Source organism: Aquarana catesbeiana, linkage group LG01 (genome assembly GCF_042186555.1).
Source record: "Aquarana catesbeiana isolate 2022-GZ linkage group LG01, ASM4218655v1, whole genome shotgun sequence".
NCBI classification, from domain to species: Eukaryota; Metazoa; Chordata; class Amphibia; order Anura; family Ranidae; genus Aquarana; species Aquarana catesbeiana.
The window spans coordinates 91,661,658-91,678,718 of record NC_133324.1 but is presented as its reverse complement, the minus strand read 5'-3'; the positions used below and the strand labels follow the sequence as shown (position 1 = coordinate 91,678,718).

The 17,061-nt window shown below is 40.8% G+C and overlaps 1 protein-coding gene across 2 annotated transcripts in view; it reads left to right on the top strand.

The window, feature by feature from the left end:
* The window catches only part of TTC33 (tetratricopeptide repeat domain 33), a 415,549-nt gene that overhangs the window by 219,111 nt on the left and 179,377 nt on the right, over window positions 1–17,061 (top strand). For both annotated transcript variants that reach the window (XM_073621670.1, XM_073621679.1), the window contains one exon: window positions 16,162–16,243. In XM_073621670.1, the coding sequence (XP_073477771.1) occupies window positions 16,162–16,243 (82 nt within the window). The remainder of the gene's footprint in view (window positions 1–16,161; window positions 16,244–17,061) is intronic.

Below are 17,061 nucleotides of genomic sequence, written 5' to 3'. Positions count from 1 at the left end.
GAGGACGATCAGGCAGCATTAAGGACCGTAGACACAGTGGTCGGCCAAGGAAACTTAATGCAGCAGATGAAAGACACATCTTGCTTACTTCTCTTTGATATTGGAAGATATCCAGCAGTGCCATCAGCACAGAACTGGCAGAAACCAGTGGGACCCAGGTAGACCCATCTACTGTTCAGAGAAGTCTATCCAAAAGTGGTCTCATGGAAGAATTGAGGCCAAAAATCCATACCATCATAAAAACAAGATTAAGCGACTCAATTATGCAAGAAAACCTAGGAAATGGGGTACAAAAAAATGGCAGCAGATGCTCTGGACTGATGAGTCAAGATTTTAAATATTTGATTGTAGCAGGAGGCAGTTTGTTTACCAAAGGGCTGGAGAACGGTACAATAATGAGTGTCTGCAGGCAACAGTGAAGCATGGCAGAGGTTCCTTGCAAGTTTGGGGCTGCATTTCTGTAAATGGAGTTGGAGAATTAGTCAGGATAAATGGTGTCCTCAATGCTAAGAAATACAAGCAGATACTTATCCATCAAGTCGTACCATCAAGGAGATTGGCCCCAAATGTATTCTGCAGCAGGACAACGACCCCAAACATACAGCCAATATCATTGAGAACTATTTTAACCACTTTAGCCCCGGAAGGATTTGGTGCCTTCCTGACCTGACTGCGTTGCTTTAACTGACAATTGCACGGTCGTGCGACGTTGTACCGAAACAAAATTTATGTTCCTCACAAATAGAGCTTTCTTTTGGTGGTATTTAATCACCTCTGTGGTTTTTATTTTTTGCGCTATAAACAAAAAAAAAAAAGCGACAATTTTGAAAAAAACACAATATTTTGTAGTTTTTGCTATAATAAATATCCCAATTTAAAAATAAAAAAATTTTTCCTCAGATTAGGCTGCTATGTATTCTTCTACATCTTTTTTAGTGAAAAAATCTCACTAAGCGTATATTTATTGGTTTGCACAAAAGTTATAGCGCCTACAAAATAGGGGATAGATTTATGTCATTTTTATTATTATTTTTTTTTACTAGTAATGGCAGCGATCTGCGATTTTTATCAGGACTGCGACATTGCGGCAGACAGAATGGACACTTTTGACACTATTTTGGGACATTTATACAGCAATCAGAGCTAACAATAGCCATTGATTACTGTATAAATGTCACTGGCAGGGAAGGGGTTAAACACTAGGGGCGATCAAGGGGTTAACTGTGTTCCCTAGGTATATTATAACTGTAGGGGGGCTGGGACTGACTAGGGGAGGAGAGAGATCGGTGTTTATACTCAGTATGAACACACAATCTCTCTCCTCACCTCTGAGAGAACCGGAATTTGTGTGTTTACACACACAGATCCCGGTTCTCGGTCTGTCACGAGTGATCGCGGGTGCTTGGCGGTCATCGCGCGCCCCCCCCCCCCCCCCCCGGGCATGCGCATTGGCTCTGGGGACATGCGCCTGCTGTGATGTCATAAAGAAACGATGTACAGCTACGGCAATTTGCGCAGCCGTGCCAAACTGCTGCAGTATAACTGCAGCGGCTGGTCAGCTAGCGGTTAAAGTAGATTTAAACCTGATTCATGAAATTTGACCTAAGCACATATATCTGCAGTGTTCTCTTATCTCTCTCCAAAGCACAAAGTCCCGTGTCTTTCTGCTGTTTCATTGCTCTGTTATCAGCATGATAACTTCTGACAAGTTCTCCGACAACCAAGATAAAACCAGCCTGAAATTTGTGTCGAGGGAGGTTGCTATAAATAGATTAGCAGAGAGCTTGTCTTGTCACAGCACAGCTCTGCATGTTTCTTCCTTCCTTTGCCTATGTGGAGTGGGGGTGTGTGCCTTTCCTCCAATCAGGTGTCTTGGCTGTATGTCAATAATCCTCTCCCAGTGCTGAGCAGAGAGAGATATAAACTCTAACACAATGTGCACTTTCTAAAGAATATATAAAATTGAAGACAGCAGATATTCATGTAAAACTGTAGGGAGATTTGTTTCATCTCTGTGTATCACCTGAGGCTGTTCACTTCGCTGGTTATATGTGAGGGTTTACATCCACTTTAATGCCCCGTACACACGGTTGGACTTTGTTCGGACATTCCGACAACAAAATCCTAGGATTTTTTCCGACGGATGTTGGCTCAAACTTGTCTTGCATACACACGGTCACACAAAGTTGTCGGAAAATCCGATCATTCTGAACGCGGTGACGTAAAACACGTACGTCGGGACTATAAACGGGGCAGTGGCCAATAGCTTTCATCTCTTTATTTATTCTGAGCATGTGTGGCACTTTGTCCGTCGGATTTGTGTACACGCGATTGGAATTTCCGACAACGAATTTTGTTGTCGGAAAATTTTATATCCTGCTCTCAAACTTTGTGTGTCGGAAAATCCGATGGAAAATGTGTGATGGAGCCCTCACACGGTCGGAATTTCCGACAACAAGGTCCTATCACACATTTTCCGTTGGAAAATCCGACCGTGTGTACGGGGCATTAGTGTAAAGAAGGAGTCCTGGAAGTGGTTTGGCCCCCACAGAGTCCTGATCTCAACATCATGAAGTCTGTCTGGGATTACATGAAGAGACAGAAGGATTTGAGACAGCCTACATCCACAGAAGATCTGTGGTTAGTTCTCCAAGATGTTTGGAACAACCTACCTGCCGAGTTCTTTCACAAACTGTGTGTACAAGTACTGTGTGTTCCTAGAAAAATTTATACTGGTTTGAATCCAAAGGGTGGTTGCACCAAATATTGATTTAATTTTGATTTCTCTTCTGTTCATTTACTTTCCAGTTTGTTAATTGCTAAAAATAAGCTATTAATACTTCTATTTCTAAAAGCATTCTTAATTTACAGCTTTTTTCACACCTGCCTTAAAATAAATATATAGCGTAAGGGGTAAGTAGGCTCAGCTAGAAGTGACAGTGGAAAACCATACACAAGATAGGGACACCTAGAAACTGTACAAATGGGTTTGTCATGCACTTTTATTCAGCAAGGAAGGCAACTAAGAAAAAAAAAAATAGGGCTTTGTAAAGCAAGTCCATGTCACAAAATCAACAAAACATCTGCTAGTCCTTGCAAACAACTAGACTCAGTTTAGTTCCTAACTAATAGGGTGTTCTCTAAGTTCTCCAAAACAAACAGGCAGCATATGTGCCTTTTTAGTGTTATTTTAGATGTCAGTGTTTTCACCCAGCAGCAGGCTCCCACAGCAGAGAAAGTGAGCCCTGAGAATAATAACAATACATAAAGACCTGTGGACAGCTGAAACTAAAAATGAGGGCTGGCTACCGGGTAATATGTGGACCTAGGAATGGAGGCTTTATCCCACTCAAACCTCTAGAAAATCTTTGGGTTCCAGGACCCAGAATAGGACTTAAAGGAGTTGTAAAGGCAGAAGGTTTTTTATCTTAATGCATTCTATGCATTAAGATAAAAAACCTTTTGTGTTTAGCAGCCACCCCAGCACCCCCCTAATTACTTACCTGAGCCCCTTCTCTCTCCATCGATGTCCACAAATGTTCAAGTCAACCGGGACACTTCTCCTGAATGGCTGAGACACAGCAGCAGCGCCATTGGCTCCCGCAGCTGTCAATCAAAGTCAGTCAGCCAATCAGGGGAGAGATGGGGGTGGGCTGGGTTTGGGGCTCCGTGTCTGAATGGACACATGGAGCTGTGACTCGGCTCCAGTGCCCCCATAGGAAGCTGCTGACTGTGGGGGCCCTCGATAGGAGGGAGGGGCCAGGAACAGCAAAGAGGGACCAGAGAAGAGGAGGATTGGGGCTGTTCTGTGCAAAACCAACTGCACAGAGGAGGCAAGTATAATATATTTGTTATTTTTTATTTTTTTAAAGTAGACTTTACAATCACTTTAATACGATTCTGAGAAAAAAGTTTATTCCCTGTGTATCAGTCATAAACCCTGGAGCCCCTTACCATGTGTAGGTATGAAACCTAGGTGACACATATCACATATACTCCATTCACAATCCTGCCAGTCAGTGCCTCAAAATATGTGTGTGTATGTATATAGATATATATCTATATATACAGTATCTCACAAAAGTGTGTACACCCCTCACATTTTTGTAAATTTTTTTATTATATCTTTTCACGTGACAACACTGAAGAAATGACACTTTGCTACAATGTAAAGTAGTGAGTGTACAGCTTGTATAACAGTGTAAATTTTCTGTCCCCTCAAAATAACTCAACACACAGCCATTAATGTCTAAATCACTGGCAACAAAAGTGAGTACACCCCTAAGTGAAAATGTGTTAATTGGGCCCAAAGTGTCAATATTTTGTGTGGCCACCATTATTTTCCAGCACTGCCTTAACCCTCTTGGGCATGAAGTTCACCAGAGCTTCACAGGTTGCCTCTGGAGTCCTCTTTCACTCCTCTATGCTGACATCACGGAGCTGGTGGATGTTAAAGACCTTGCCCTCCTCCACCTTCCGTTTGAGGATATCCCACAGATGCTCAATAGGGTTTAGGTCTAGAGACATGCTTGACCAGTCCATCGCCTTTACCCTCAGCTTCTTTAGCAAGGCAGTGGTCATCTTGGAGTTGTGTTTGGGGTCGTTATCATGTTGGAATACTGCCCTGCGACCCAGTCTCTGAAAGGAGGGATCATGCTCTGCTTCAGTATGTCACAGTACATGTTGGCATTCATGGTTCCTTCAATGAACTGTAGCACCCCAGTGCCGGCAGCACCCAGGCAGCCCCAGACCATGACACTCCCACCACCATGCTTTACTGTAGGCAAGACACACTTGTCTTTGTATTGCTCACCTGGTGGCTGCCACACATGCTTGACACCATCTGAACCAAATAAGTTTATCTTGGTCTCATCAGACCACAGGACATGGTTCCAGTAATCCATGTCCTTAGTCTGCTTGTTTTCAACAAACTGTTTGTGGGTTTTCCTGTGCATCATCTTTAGAAGAGGCTTCCTTCTGGGATGACAGCCATGCAGACCAATTTGATGCAGTGTGCGGTGTATAGTCTGAGCACTGACAGGCCTGACCCCCCACCCCTTCAAGCTCTGCAGCAATGCTGGCAGCACTCATACGTCTATTTCCCAAAGACAACCTCTGGATATGACGCTGAGCATGTGCACTTAACCTTTTTGGTCGACCACAGCGAGGCCTGTTCTGAATGGAACCTCTATTGTATGGTCTTGGCCACCGTGCTGCAGCTCAGTTGCAGGGTCTTGGCAATCTTCTTATAGCCTAGGCCATCTTTATGTAGAGCAATAATTTTTTTTCTGAGCCTCAGAGTTCTTTGCCATGAGGTGCCATTTTGAACTTCCAGTGACCAGTATGAGAGAGTGAGAGCAATAACACCAAATCTAACACACCTGCTCCCCATTCACACCTGAGACCTTGTAACACTAAGGAGTCACATGACATCGGGGAGGGAAAAAGGCTAGTTGGGCCCAATTTGGACATTTTCACTTTGGGATGTATTCACTTTTGTTGCCAACGGTTTAGACATTAATGCCTGTGTATTGAGTTATTTTGAGGGGACAGAAAATTTACACTGTTTTACAAGCTTTACACTCACTACTTTACATTGTAGCAAAGTGTAATTTCTTCAGTGTTGTCACATGAAAAGATATAATAAAATACTTACAAAAATGTGAGGGGTGTACTCACTTTTATGAGATACCCTGTGTGTGTGTGTATATATATATATATATATATATATATATATATATACACAAAATAATCAGGGAATAGATTCTAATGAAGGTTGGAAAATAAACCGTGCCCAGTGAACTATAAAAATATAAACGCCCTCATCATTACAATAAAGAACTGGTAGGTAGTCATGGGAGGCTGCAGGCCATCCCTAGAATGTTTTAAGAAAAGTCCAGGTTTACTTAATTTGAGCTCCTTGGAGTCAGGGAATCTGGTACTCTTGTAAGTATTATGTGCTGCATTCAGGCTGTCACTTTAATTACATTGAAGGATGAACAGGTTTAATTAAAGTGATACTAAACACACACTGTTTAACTTACATTGCCCCTTTTATTTCTGTATATGGATGATGGCACTGTATTTATTTTAATAAAAAAAAACAAAAAAACATCTAAGTATTTTTCACATGACCCAGCTCTTTCCCAGCCTGTCTGCAGGTAAACATAAGCAGGAGGAGCTGTCTGGTCCTCTACTGCTGGTCACATGTTCAAAATAAAAAAGTAGTATTTGGAATACAGGGTAAAAAAAAATAATATCAATAAACTGTTTTAAATTATCATACAAATATATATTTGAAATCAAATCTTTATTATTTCTTGGCAATAACATGGTGTGGGCCGATTTCTGCCAGTCACAGGCTGTGTGACGCCCCTCCAGCCTGTCTTAGAATTACAGGGAGGTGAAACCTTCATCAATCTACATGTAATATCCAGCCCCATTGTGTTTAGCTGGTTAGTGGGCATGGAGGAAGAGGGAGGGAGTGGGCTGTCATTTACCACTGTGTATACGCCCACATGTATGACTCTATAGTCACATGGGCTGCTCAGATGTGATAGGGAGGAAATGTTTAGCATAGAAACTCATTGAAAACTGAGCATGTGCAGAGTTGCCAACACAGCTCTGCAAAATCCCTAGCTGAATTGGAGACTTGGACAAAAGGGGGAGATAGAGAACAGCAGGATCAACCAGGTTTTTTTGCAGAATACAGAGAATTATTCTCATCATGATTGAGTGAGTATGAACAGGATGTAGTGCACCATTTATTGATGGCTTCTTATGTGGGTTTAGTGACACTCTGGCTTTATAGCTTTATGTTTCTTTCATTCTTGTGACCCGAGAAAAGGGTCTGCTTTATTCTCAAAATCTACGTCAAACTTGACTGTAAAATGTACATCATACCCTATTCCTAAACACACATCAAAAAATGTATTTAAAGTAAAATAACATCAGACCACGTACTCTGGTACAATATATCTTACTAAAGGGTTTGTTTTTAAAGTAGCTATATTGTGGATCTACGTAAGTCCTAGTGCTTTGCTCATTCTAGGGCAGGATGTAACATATGAGAGTTCTTGATGCATCCAGAGAGATATGTGAAAGTGTTTCTGGAAAAGATAAGTCAGTGTAAACCATCCTTAAATCAAAGCTATATATCTTAAAACTATGTTGCCTTCCCAGATAACTCATGTGGGAAAAAAATTAATGCTGTTTTCAATGAATTTTTTTTATTTAAGATGTCTTCCCGAAGTTTTTTCCTATTTTTCTCCTAAATTTTTGTCAGGCCAATGGCTAAAATGGGAGTTTTATGCCATTTTATAATGTTGGATCCTGTTAGAAATGCTACCATTTTTACTGCACTCTGGGGGTTATTTACTAAAACTGGAGAGTGCAAAATCTGGTGGAGCTCTACATAGAAACCAATCGGGGTTCAGGTTTTATTGCCAAATCTTAATTGAACAAGCTGAAGTTAGAAGCTGATTGGCTACCATGCCACAACTGCACCAGATTCTGAGTGATCCAGTTTTAATAAATCTCCCCCTCTGTGTCTTAACCAGGGCATATGATTATCTCTATTAGTACTGGTGAGAATTGTCATGGCACAAAAAAAAAAGGGGGGGGGAGATCTTCCAGCGACAGCTGTCAAAGGTTGGATTTCCACCTTGGATATTTTCCTGAACTTGTATCTCCAGGAAAGAATGTGAAGAGAACTCTCCCCAATGGAAACATACAAGGTTTCAAACTTTCCCAAAGCTAAAAAGTAAAAAGTTTTATTTACTTGTGATTAATTTAGAATAGTTCTGTGCTTTACCCGTACAGGGCAAAGCAACAGGTGCAGTTTAATGCAAACCTCTAAAAGATGCATATACAGTACTTACCGCATCTCTTCCGCTTCCCTGCAAGTCCGTTCAGCCGCTGGGATTAAATAAAAAGCCCTGTCCAAGCAACATGATGCTGAGGTCGAAACTTACATAAAGTTATCAGCGTTGTCACACTAATAAGTAGAGTCATATGCTTATCCATACCAAAAAGCACTGTGTATTTTCTTGGGCTCCCAGTGCTAGACATGTGTGATTCGTTTCGTTCCGAATCGAAATTCGGAGAAAATTTTCATTATTTGTAGATTCAGATGTATCCAAATTACAGTAGTTACAAATTTAGAAGAATATGAAATAACGAAACAAAATTTTGTCTGAAATTCGAATCAAATTTAAAAACAAAATCAAATTAAAAAACAAATTTGAAATATAAACATATTGCTGACTATTGCGGATTTCCTTCAAAAACTATGTGTATTAGTGTTAGAATATAGCCGTCTTCCGAAATTCGAATTTCGAAAACAATAGAATATAAAATATAAAAGAATGTAATGGACAATAAAAGAATGGAATAGAATAGAAAAAAATAGAATAGATTTGAATAAAATAGAAAGAATATAGCCATCTTCCAAAATTTGAATTTAGTATAGAATAGAATAAAACAGATTAGCATAGAATAGAAAAGAATAAAGTAAAACAGAATAGAAAATAAAGCAATAGAAAAGAAAAGAGTAAAACAGAACAGAATAGAAAAAAAAAATAGACTAAAATAGAAAAGAAAAAATAGACTAAAATAGAATAGAAGAAAATAGAAAACAAAAGATTAGAATAAAATACAGTGGAATCTCAGATTGTGAGTAATGCGGTTTACGAGTGTTTCGCAATACAAGCTTTTTTTAAAGAAAAATCCTGACTCGCTTTGCGAGCGTTGTCTCGCAAGACAAGCAGGATTCAAGCCTCTGGGGTGTGCAGTACCGCATTTGGCCAGAGTTGTGGGGGCGCCGGTGACGCTCGGAGACACTCGGAAATACTCCGTTCCTGAGTGTCTCCCAGCATCTCTGAGTGTCTACGAGCGTCTGAGTGTCTTCGGCGCCCCACGCACCTCTGCCCACATGTGGTTGTCAGGAACGGTGTCATCTCCGGTTTCTCCTGCTGGTGGCACTATTACATTCAGCACCAAAAGGGTATAATTCCAGTGGCCACCAGCGGGTGTCTCCCTGCTTGGACTTCAGACTTGCCATCAGCACACCTGTCATGGGTCTGCTGGACTATATAAACCCGCCCTGAACTAAGCCTCAGTGCTTCAGAATTCCCGTTTGTGTATCCTGACCTTGAGTCCTGTTTCCTGTTCCCTGCTCCTTGGTCTGCTTTATTATTCCTGGTTTCTGTTCCCTTGTCGCTTTTGCCCATGCCTTAGTTTTTATTTCATGTTTGTTTCCTTGCTCGTGTATTATATTAGTTAGATAGATAGTTAGGTGGGTTTGGGGGTTTGCTGTGTTTTCACCATTTACTTGTTTTTGGTTTGCTGTCTTGATTTCACGTGTGTCTTTATCATTAACAATAAACATACTTTTATATTCAGTTTCTCGTTTGTCCCTGATTCTTTGGTGCAGCCCAGCGATCTGATCACCTGCATTGGATGTTGTGTATAACATCCCCTGGCAGTGGTACTGCATAGACAAGCAGTGTCTGTGGAACGGATTATCTGAGTTTCCATTATTTCCTATGAGGAAACTCGCTTTCATATATGAGTGCTTTGGATTACAAGCATTCTTCTGGAAGGAATTATGCTCGTAATCCAAGGTATTACTGTAGGAAGATTATTACCGTCTTCCGAAATTCAAATTTTGAAAAGTATAGAATAGAATAAAAAAGAATAGAGTAATATAGAATAGAAAATAAAATAATAAAATAAATAGAATAGAAAATAAAGGAATAGAATAGAAAAGAACAGAAACAAAATGATTACAAAAAAACAAAATAGTATATAACCGTCTTCCGTAATTCAAATTTCAAATAGAATAGAACCAGCTATTCTTCACAGTGAATTCAGATCAATCGTGCTATTTTTGATTAAAATAGTTCAAATCCGTTGGAAAAATAAAATCTGGTTGAAAAGGAATAAAGGGAACTAACCAAAAATAATTTTGTTACGAATGCAACAATATGAAATTAGTAACTTAACTAATCAATATGAAACAAAGCTAATTTATTGTTCTGCACATGTCTACACGGTGCTAAACAGCTCCGCAGCCGCCCCGGAGATATGTGAACCGGCTCCATAGGGAGCCAGTCACATTCTCCTGCTATGCGAATTAGATGTGCGGAAACGCACATCTAATTCGCATAGGTGTGAACCCGGGCTGAATGTTTTTAGGCCCAACTGAAAGAAGCTTTCAGTTCCTCTGGAGGACTACTGTGGTACCCTTTTTTTTTATGGTGAAAAACAGATGCAATACTGGAATATCGCTGAACTATAAAGCTAAAAAAACTAGTTTACATAAAATGTGATGTTTCATGTGAGGTTAAATAACAAATCTTTTTCCCAAGAATTTTTTAACTCATTTGAAAAGTCATTTGGAAGCCGTTCACTTTAGAATTTGTATCATTGACAAAATAAACTGGAGAAAATAATAAGATATCCCAGATTTCAGTTTTAAACCGAAACTTAACACCCACTTCTTTACTTTAAAACAGATCAAAGCGCTGATGAACTGGGCGTTAATTCTCATCTATCCGGTTTGGCAAAGTAGAAGAAACACTTTGAGAAAGGGGCCCTGTGAGGTCCCAAAATGTTGGTTAGTGATATTGTTTCTTAGATGTCTTAAATAAGACAAACCGTTTTCTGGTGAAGCTGGTGAGAATTCCCTTTTTCTAAATAAACATTTGACAAAGTAGCTTGAAAAAGCTGAGAACCACGGAGGCCTACCCGGTGTATTGAGGTGTAGTAGTAGAGGTAAAACACCACATTGTACAGGGCAGGCTAAATCATTTTTTATTGGTTCCTCTATATGCTTATATATAAATATACAGTTCCTCTATACACTTATATACACCAATTGCCAAAAGTATTGGGACGCTTGCCTTTACACACACATGAACTTTAATGGCATCCCAATCTTAGTCCGTGGGGTTCAATATTGAGTTGGCCCAACCTTTGCACCTATAACAGCTTCAACTCTTCTGGGAAGGCTGTCCACAAGGTTTAAGAGTGTGTCTATGAAAATGTTTGACCATTCTTCCAGAAGCGCATTTGTGAGGTCAGGCACTGATGTTGGACAAGAAGTCCTGGCTCATAGTCTCTGCTCCAGTTCATCAAAGGTGTTCTATTGGGTTGAGGTCAGGACTCCATACAGGCCAGTCAAGTTCCCCCACCCCAAACTCGCTCATCCACACTATAGTGCCAAAAGTATTGGGCCACCCCACCAAATTATTTGGTGGAGGGGGGATTATGGTGTGGGGTTGTTTTTCAGGGGTTGGACTTGGCCCCTTAGTTCCAGTGAAGGGAACTCTTAAGGCGTCAGCATAGCAAGACATTTTTGGCATTTTCATGCTCCCAACTTTGTGGGAACACTTTGGGGATGGCCCCTTCCTGTTTCAACATGACTGCCCACCAGTGCACAAAGCAAGGTCCATAAAGACATGGATGAGCGAGTTTGGAGTAGAGGAACTTGACTGGCCTGGAGTCCTGATCTCAACCCAACAGAACACCTTTGGGATGTTGGGTCAAACATTCCCATAGACATACTCCTAAACCTCGTGGGACAGCCTTCCCAGAAGAGTTAAAGCTGTTATAGCTGCAAAGGGTCAACTCAAGGGCCAACTCAATATTGAACCCAACGGACTAAGACTTGGATGCCATTAAAGTTTATGTGCATGTAAAGACAGACAGCCCAATATTTTTGGCAATATAGTGTATAAATATATGATTCCTCTATGCACTTAGATATAAATATAAAGTTTAAGAGGGTGGACAGCCCCAGCAGGTAAAATAATGTCATTTATGCAGGTAACCAGGTGGAACCCAAAATAACCACTAAGCTCATCAATATAGAAAATGTTACATTTGTGTGTAGTAATTTACTCGCATACGAGTGTTTATGTGAGTATAATATGTATTAAAACACTGGCAATGAAGAAAAATTCTACTCGTCTATATGCTTACACACCTTTACTTGCCTATACGCAACATTACTCAGGTTTTTACATACAGTTTTTTTTTTACTTTCTGGCAACAAGTTCCTGAGTAAACGTCAGTAAATTATGCCACCCGTGTGCAAGGGGCTAAGTATATCCATATAGCCAGTAATTTAGCAACTTCAGGCACCCCTGCCCTTTAGTTGCCAACCTGCACAATGCAGTCGAAATGGGGAAATGGATGCTCAGGTCCTAACAGCCTCATATATACAACAATGAGAAACTGAATAGGTGTTGCTACCTTCTAACCTCTTAAACTATATAAATATATAGTTCATCTATACACACATATAAATATACAGTTCCTCTACACATATAATTATATGATTCCTCTATACACTTCTATATAAATATACAGTTCCTCTATGCACTTATACTGTAAGTAAATCTACAGTTCCCCTATATAATTATTCATAAATATACGGTAATAATGTGCTGCCTGTGTGTACTGTAGAATCTGTCAGTGGGAAAAGGATTATAGCATGGATATGGAATGTGCCGTGTTTTCAACAGGCAATATTGGAACATTTCCTGTATGTAACAATCTTCAGAAACATTATACTGTTGTAAACATGGAGAAGGTGATGTCCTCAGTGACACATAGAGACATTTCAGCTTGGTCGGTGTTTCCCGGGCTTCAAAACACCTCTTGTAAAGTCTACCAAATTGATAACTCGGTTTTGGAATTAGAATTTTAAGCTAGAGTGTAGTGTATTTCAGTGGGCATATACACTCACCGGCCACTTTATATATACCTTGCTAGTACCGGGTTGGACCCCTTTTTGCCTTCAGAACTGCCTTAATTTTTTGTGGCATAGATTCAACAAGGTATTGGAAACATTCCTCAGAGATTTTGATCCATATTGACATGATAGCATCATGCAGTTGCTGCAGATTTGTTGCCTGCACATCCATAATGCCAATCTCCCGTTCCACTACATCCCAAGGGTGCGCTATTGGATGAGATCTGATAACTGTGGAGGCCATTGGAGTACAGTGACCTCATTGTCATGTTCAAGAAACCAGTGGTGAGATGATTTGAGCTTTGTGACATGGTGTATTATCCTGCCGGAAGTAGCCATCAAAAGATGGGGACACTGTAGTCATAAAGGGATGGACATGGTCAGCAACAATACTCAGGTAGGTTTTGGCATTTAAACAATGCTCAGTTGGTACTAAGGGGCTCAAAATGTGCCAAGAAAATATCCCCCACACCATTACACCACCACCACCAGCCTGAACAGTTGATACAAGGCAGGATGGTTCCATGTTTTCATGTTGTTTATGCCAAAATCTGACCCCTACTATCTGAATATCACAGCTGAAATCAAGACTCATCAGAACAGGCAACTTTTTACCAATTTTCTTTTGTCTAATTTTGGTGAGTTTGTGCGAATTGTAGCCCCAGTTTCCTGTTCTTAGCTGACAGAAGTGGCACCTGGTGTGGTCTTCTGCTGCTGTTAGACATGACTCTTCCTGGAAAGCTAATCTGCGTCTGGTCAGTGTAACTTCTCCTTGTGGTTTGGCAAGATATGATGGTGTATTTGTTGTCAGATTTGTTAATTACCCACAAATGAGCTTGCTTCACATTAGTCGTACTGAGGCCTTGAGCATCCAACGCCTGGCCTCAGGCCGCTCTGCCATATTCACTTCAGTAATACAAATCTCCATAGTACTATGACAAACTGCAAGTGGAACTGTAAGAACTAGAGTCATCACTTTCAAGCAGTTTATAACCAGAATACAGAGCTTTTTCATCCCACTGGACATTTCAAATTAACTGGAACTATCTATTGGGAGTTTTGCCGTTAACAAGTAATCAGTCCACTATTCATCAGTGAACTATTGGGCCTTCTGCCTTATCTCTTATAGGGCGTACACACGGTCGGACTTTGTTCGGACATTCCAACAACAAAATCCTAGGATTTTTTCCGACGGATGTTGGCTCAAACTTGTCTTGCATACACACGGTCACACAAAGTTGTCGGAAAATCCGATCGTTCTGAACGCGGTGACGTAAAACACGTACGTCGGGACTATAAACGGGGCAGTGGCCAATAGCTTTCATCTCTTTATTTATTCTGAGCATGCGTGGCACTTTGTCCATCGGATTTGTGTACACACGATCGGAATTTCCGACAACGGATTTTGTTGTCGGAAAATTTTATCTCTTGCTCTCCAACTTTGTGTGTCGGAAAATCCGATGGAAAATGTCCGATGGAGCCCACACACGGTCGGAATTTCCGATAACACGCTCCGATCGGACATTTTCCATCGGAAAATCCGACTGTGTGTACGGGGCATAAGAGTTGCTATGTGTATCTTTTGTCAAAAAAACTTTTTTTTTAGTTTTGGACGGTGTGTGGAAAGGTTAAACCTTGTGTCAGGTTTCTATTGCTGTGTCCCTATTGGGGAAATGTACCCCTCTATTTGTACTTGTTACCAAAAGTTGATGCCAAAAGAAGTACTAGCAAGTAAAGCAACTGCCGCTAAAATCTCCAAGGGTCCAAAAATTGATTGCAATATGTGCAGGTAACTCTAGAGACAGTTGATGTCAAAGTGCATGCAGTGCACCAATATAACCTACATGGGTGGTGCCAGAAAAAAGTCTTTGACTCTAATAGCTAGCACCCCCAGGTGGCGTTTGACACCACAGTTTAACACCACAGGGCAAGGAAGTGTGGGTAAATTCCAAATTTTAGCGTTGCCCCAGAACAAGAGGTAAGAAGTAGTCTTCTAATGGGGGTTACCTATTCCGGACAGCTGCTCTTCTGCCTTTTGGCTAAGATTAAGGGTAGTATCTGTTCTTATTAGTGTCCAGTAGGAGTGCTCCACAGTTTGCCCAGTCCTTGCGGATAGGATGGGTGTTTGTATACCACTCATGGGGGCTCCGAGGGTTTGTCCTGGAGGAACAGAAACCGGGGCGCTCACTGGGTAAGGTGGGACATGAGAGTAATTCCCCGGTTGATGGACCCAAGGAGTCCAGTGCCTCCTGATTTGGTACTATCTTGTCTAGTCTTGAGCTGGGAAGACAGAGCGCCTTTGGTGTCAAACGCTGCCTGGGAATCGTGCCCTGGGGGTGCTCTTAGTCTCAAAGACTTTTTCCTGGCACCACCCATGTAGGTTAAATTTGTGTAATATCTTTCCAAATGTACTGCATTAACATCAACTGTCGCTAGAGTTACCTGCAGATACTGCAATCAATTTTTGGTTTCTTGGAGATTTCTTTTAGCGGCAGTTGCTTTACTTGCCAGTATTTCTTTTGGCATCAAATGGTGAATTTGCTGGGCCTGTCTGTTCTGGACAAATTAGCAGTCTCTTGAAATCTACACTATTTGTAGATTATTTTCCTTACAGTGGAATAATTGAAACCAAAACCTTATGTCTGGGGGGCTTTGAGAGATCTTCTGATCTTGGTATGATGATGCCACACAATTCAGTACCAAAGAGAATACCGGTACCTTGATATCTGAGGTTAAAATAAGGCAGGATGCCATTTCCTGAGATCACCACTCAGATGTACCCAACGTTGCTTCCACTCCTGAAAGTATTAATATCTACTATGTCATTTCACTTTGAAATAGTATGTCACGTTATTGTTATCTGAAACACCTAATTTCATAGATTTGAAGTGGTGGCAAATGTAAATCTAGCACAATTAACGACTTAAATTGGGAACATTGTTTTTTATCGGTTGGCACCTTAAGAAAGCACAGGCAGCATGTCCTGTAAAATACCTGTTTGGGGGGGTATTTGTATATGACCATATGTAATTATGAACTTTATTTGTGTAAGATAGGCCTTTACGGTGCTTGGTCTTTATAGTGATGTAATAAAATACTGTATATGAACACTTTTATTTTTTTTTTAAAACGTCATAATTGGATATCACAGTTCTTTCTATACGTCTTGCATCTACCATGTAGAACTCCTGCCCCAACAGACATCTTTTATTTTAATTTTTTTCCTCATTTGAACCAAACAGTATGAAGTCATGGGTCGCCTCATATGTCTGGTCCCAGCGCTGCTTTCCTTGTCTCCTTCCTCCCATAAATTGCCAGACATGTCAGACCAGAGACATGCTAATTATCTATTTATTATTTATGCGTTATTTATTTATTTTATTCCTTTTTCCTGTTTTCAGGTACCGGGAGGCTGTTAAGAAATGGGATGAAGGGATACAATTAATGCCAGAGGATGCCACGTTTTATGAGATGAAATCACAGGTAAGACTGTGCAAAATGTCCTTAATGTTAAAGTTTAACTACGGGCAAAATAAAAAATGGCATATAAACAGCAGTCGGCTACTAGCATTAACACAGCATCTCTGTTTTGTCTGTCATCCATGGAGGTACACAGGAAATTTTCGGTTTATACTGCCACTTAACCGCTTGCCGACCGTATAACTTACATATGAGGCAGCAAGGCGGCTCTGCTGCACAGGATCGCGTACCTAGTATGTGATCCTGCACTTCCGGGTCTGGGTCGCACATGCGTGCCGCCAGCGGCCCGCTTCTGCTGTGATTTACACACAGCGGGACCTGATCTGAGAGTACTTGCGAGGACTCTATGTCCGCCGGCACCTGCCATTCATTCAGCACAGAGACAGAATGGCGATCTGCCTATGTAAACAAGGCAAAAATATGTAACAGAATCCATGTTGGTCTAAATTGATGAAGAAATTTGATTTCTTTTTCATTTTTTTTATTGGATATGTTTTAGAGCAGAAAGTAAAAAATTTTATTTTTTTCAAAATTGTCGGTCTTTTTTTGTTTATAGCGCAAAAAGATACAAAACCGCAGAGGTGATCAAATACCACCAAAAGAAAGCTCTATTTGTGATAAAAAAGGACATCAATTTTATTTGAGTACAGCGTTTCATGACGGTGCAATTGTCATTAAAGCAGACGTCCAGCCTGAGCTCGTATGGCTGGGCTTCTCATATGGGTCACAGGAGTACTATACGTTTTGCACTCCTGTGACCCGTTTTCAGCAGATCGTGGTCTGAAATCCGCTCTCTACTGACGTCACCAAGATCAGTCCAG